General features: G+C 27.3%; 1 protein-coding gene across 1 annotated transcript; it reads left to right on the top strand.

The window, feature by feature from the left end:
• Positions 1 to 3,266: 3,266 nt before the first annotated feature.
• On the top strand, positions 3,267 to 4,435 carry LOC145119009 (Glutaredoxin family protein). The gene has a single exon (XM_079054645.1). It carries the CDS (start codon positions 3,374 to 3,376, stop codon positions 4,310 to 4,312), a length of 939 nt encoding a protein of 312 aa, XP_078910771.1. The 5' UTR covers positions 3,267 to 3,373; the 3' UTR covers positions 4,313 to 4,435.
• The last annotated feature ends 643 nt before the right edge of the window (positions 4,436 to 5,078 follow it).

The raw sequence follows: 5,078 nt of genomic DNA on the forward strand, positions 1-5,078 counted from the left end.
TTTCTTTGTGGATTTAGATTTTGAAGAGACTGTCATTGATGTGAAAAAGGAAGAAAACATGGAGAACGAAACTATATTCTACCACAATGTATTCTACCAGAATGTATTCTTTCAGAATGGATTAATATTTTTGTTATATTTATATATATATATATATATATATATATATATATATATATATATATATATATATATATATATATATATATTCTTTTTTAATCATTCTTAGTTTTAATCATTAAGAATAAATGTAATTCTTAAACCATTACTAGTCATATTTTTTTTTCAGAATGAATGTAGTAATTGTTTATAGTCGTATTCTTTACGAATTAATGTAATTAGTGATTCTTAAAAAATAAAATCCGTATTATTTAGAAAATATTATTCTTGATTATATGTTGTACAATTCTTTAAGCATGTTACTTATATAAAAAAATATCTTGAATATAACCATATTCTGCAAGAATAAAATCGAAAATAACTTTACTAATTTATGGTTGACTTTGTCATTCTGACAGAATAAAACGGTTATTATTAAAAACTGTATTAGAATTAAATTTGAATTAATTTAAAAAAATCAAAATTTTAAAAATAAGAGATCTAATTATCCCTTAAAATCCGAAAATTTCATTTTTTAATAAATGTAATTTGACAAAAATACTCTTATCCTGAAATTTATATGATTATATGGTACATATTTTACCCTATTGTAATATCATAGACTTTTAGATCATGACATTTGATTCTATTCCATCCGGTGGTCCAGATCTGTGCATTCTGGCACACAATAGTTAGTAAAAACACAATAAACTAAGCCTATATATATATATATATATATATATATATATATATATATATATATATATATATATATATATATATATTTCAAATAAAAACAGTAAATAGTGTGAGAACGTAAAAACACTATTTTTATGTTATTATTCTGCAATGAATTTTGTATCCACAACTTTATTTCATTATTCAGTAATGAATAAATGAATAGTCATGGGTTAAAACTAAAATTATAATTTAGGGAAAACTACAATAAAGTCCCTACATATAGGCCTCATAATCGATTTAGTCCCTATATATTTTTTTTATTCAATTAAGTCCCAAATACCGGTAATCGTATTCAATTTAACCCTTTGACCCGGTCAACAGGTCATCCAACTTTCAAAAATTACATTTTTGGCCCAGATTTCAAATTTTATTACAAATGCAGTCCAAAATTTACACTTTTGGCCCAGATTTTAAAATTTGTTACAAATTTGGTCCAAACTTTACCCTTCTTGCCCAAATTTTAGAATTTTATTATGAATTCATCCTAAATTTAGTTTTTTTTACAACTATTTTTCTCAAATAATTGTTTTTAATATGTTTTTTCTTTATAAAATCATAAAAAAAAACGTATTTTCATATAAAAATCTTATATTTTCTATATAAAAAGTTTTTTGTATATGAAATATCTAGTTATAAAAATAGGTATTTATTAAGTATATAAATATATACAAATCCGTTTTTATAAAAAAAATGTATACAAAACGTATTTTCCAAAAAAATGTATACAAACACGTATTATATAAAAACGGATTTGTATACATTTTTTTTGTAAAATACGTTTTTGTATACTTTTTTTTTATAAAAACAGATTTGTATAAAATCATATTTATACAAAAAAAACGTATTTTCACATAAAAATCTTATATTTTCTATATAAAAGGTTTTTGTATATGAAATATCTAGTTATAAAAATAGGTATTTATTAAGTATATAACTATATACAAATCCGTTTTGATAAAAAAAATGTATATAAAAACGTATTTTACAAAAAAAATGTATACAAACACGTATTATATAAAAACGGATTTGTATACATTTTTTTTGTAAAATACGTTTTTGTATACATTTTTTTATAAAAACGGATTTGTATATATTTATATACTTAATAAATACATATTTTTATAACTAGATATTTCATATACAAAAAGCTTTTTAAAAAATGTTTTTATATAGAAAATATAAGATTTTTATGTGAAAATATGTTTTTTTTTATAAATATGATTTTATAAAGAAAAAACATATTAGAAACAATTTTTTGAGAAAGAAATTTGTAAAAAATCTAAAGTTAGGATGAATTCATAATAAAATTCTAAAATTTGGGCAAAAAGGGTAAAGTTTGGACCAAATTTGTAACAAAATTTAAAATCTGGGCCAAAAGTGTAAATTATGGACCGAATTTGTAATAAAATTTGAAATCTGGGTCGAAAATGTAATTTCTGAAAGTTAGATGACCTGTTGACCGGGTCAAAGGGTTAAATTGAATACGATTACCGGTATTTGGGACTTAACTGAATAAAAAAAATATAGGGACTAAATCGATTATGAGGCGAATATGTAGGGACTTTATTACAGCTTTCCCTATAATTTACTATAAAATAACATACATAAATTTATAATAGAATAATAACATTCTAATGAATATATGAATAATCAAATGTTAATTTCATATTAGAATTACTTCAACAATACCTATATACGACATTCATTACAAAATAATAACATAAATATAGTATTTTTACGTTATTACACTATTTACTGCTTTTATTTGAACTTACCTTATATATATATATATATATATATATATATATATATATATATATATAGAAGTTAGTTCAAATAAAAACAGTAAATAGTGTGGGAACGTAAAAACACTATGTTTATGTTATTATTCTGTAATGAATTTTGTATATGTGTATTGTTGAAGTAATTCTAATATAAATATTAACTTTCGATTAGTCATATATTCATTACAATGTTATTATTCTATTATAAATTTATGTATGTGCATTTTTGTAGTAAATTCTAATTTTAATTTTAACCTTTGCCTATTCATTTATTCTTTGCTGAATAATGACATAAAGTTGTCGATACAAAATTCATTGCAGAATAATAACATAAAAAAATGTTTTTACATTCTCATACTATTTACTGTTTTTATTTGAACTGTCCCCTATATATATATATATATATATATATATATATATATATATATATATATATATATATATATATATATATATATATATATATATAACCCTTTTATAATATTATGATCGGTGGGATTCATTTTCAAAATTGCACTCGCATGCCAGCTAGTTCGTTTTGGCTTTCTAAAAAGGCATGATTCAAAAACAAAAGCATGAAGAGTCCACTTTAATAATGTAATTCAAACTTGGGCGCTAAAATCAAGCCCACAAGCTAGTTTTAAAATTGAAACAATTGTGCGTCAAGCACTTTTAGTTCACTTCCTCCTCCATAAGCACTTCAACCTGATCACTAGATTGGCGTTCTGAAACACACTTAACCTTCCCAGATGGGCTGTGCATCATCGCATCTGTTAAACCATGACGAAGATTTCAGCCAAATTGGCAGCTCAGCCTTGGGCCACCATATCGTGTCTCTCACTTCCACCACGTATGGCCTCTTGACGCTTGATCCATCTTCCACCAAACCAACTGTCTCCCCAACCCCTCCATCCCGTGTGACCCTCCTCTCGATCTTTCCCACAGCAGTTTCAGAATCCAGATCCGAAGCACCACCTGAAGTCATCAACTCTTGGGAGCTCATGGCTGGTCTTGATTCCACCATTGAAAGCTTCCGTCTTTACTCACAACCCTCTAAACGACACACCCTCGTCGATAAAGAAAACTCAAACCCAAACAAAACTCCAAGCTCTCAAGAAAACTGTAATCAAGATCATCAAAACCCTATTTTTATCAAACCCATAGTATCTAAAGCCTCATTTCTAGATGAATTCGAAGAGCTATGCCCACCTAGAGGCGAAAATATGGTAGTGGTGTATACAACAACATTGAGAGGAGTACGGAAGACATTTGAGGAATGTAATGCGGTGAGGACAGTGATAGAAGGACATGGGGTGTTTGTTTGCGAGAGAGATATATCCATGGATCAAGGTTTTAGAGAAGAACTGAGAGAGCTAATGAAGGGGAAAGACAGGAGCGAACTGGTGCCACCAAGGGTGTTTGTAAAGGGGAGATACGTGGGTGGAGCTAATGAGGTATTGAAGACGATGGAAGAAGGGTCGTTGGGCCTATTGCTTGAAGGTTTGCCTAAATCAAAAGCTGGGTATGTGTGCGAAGGTTGTGGTGGCGTTAGATTCTTGCCGTGTTTCAGTTGCAATGGGAGTTGTAAGATGACGATGGATTGGAGGAAAGAGGGGGGGACAAGGGCGGTGGTTCGATGTGGTGAATGTAATGAGAATGGACTGGTTCACTGCCCAATTTGTAGCTGATCCATCATACATATGTGGTTTCTTGTTCACAAATCTATTAAGGGTTAGCTCTAATATGTAATTTAATATGTAATTGCAGATGTTCTCATGCTATATGTATATTATTCTATAACATTTAACAAATGTTGATGTGGACTTGTGGAGTTGCATTAGCGAGCGATCTCCAACCCAACACCAAATTTTAGTTTTTGCATTAATATTTACATGATTTTGTTCCAACCCAACACCATCTTTTTGTACCATTTTAATGTAAATGTAATACTATAACACCAAAGTTCGTGTTATATCATTCCTTACATCAAAATGGAGTCAAACATTTGTCAATTTTCGTCCTTTAGGTTTATACACTTTAGTTTATTTAAAGATTAATTATTCAATTTGCCATGATAGTATTTGGTTTGTCACCATTTAATTATTCAAAGTGGTTGTGTTAAATTAGACCTTAATGCTTTACAAATATATCAATTTAGTCAATGCAACTATGCAAGTGGCTATATTAAGTTTAACCGATACCTATAGTTCAAATTATGCTAAATTAGACAATAGAGTTCAAACCATGTTAAAATAAACTATAAAGATCAAAACTGGCCAAATTAGACCCTTAATTATTACTTCCTCCGTCCCAAATTAATTGTTCATTTTTGACTTTTGAAGTTTTTTTTTTCTTCAACTTTGACCTTAAATATTTTTATTTGTGTTATATATTAGTTGATAAAACTTATAACAATGAAAAAACATTTAAAATACAATCCATTCATATATTTTG

This window comes from Lactuca virosa, chromosome 6, assembly GCF_052849685.1.
Source record: "Lactuca virosa cultivar CGN04683 chromosome 6, Lactuca_virosa_CGN04683_v6, whole genome shotgun sequence".
Classification (NCBI taxonomy): Eukaryota; Viridiplantae; Streptophyta; class Magnoliopsida; order Asterales; family Asteraceae; genus Lactuca; species Lactuca virosa.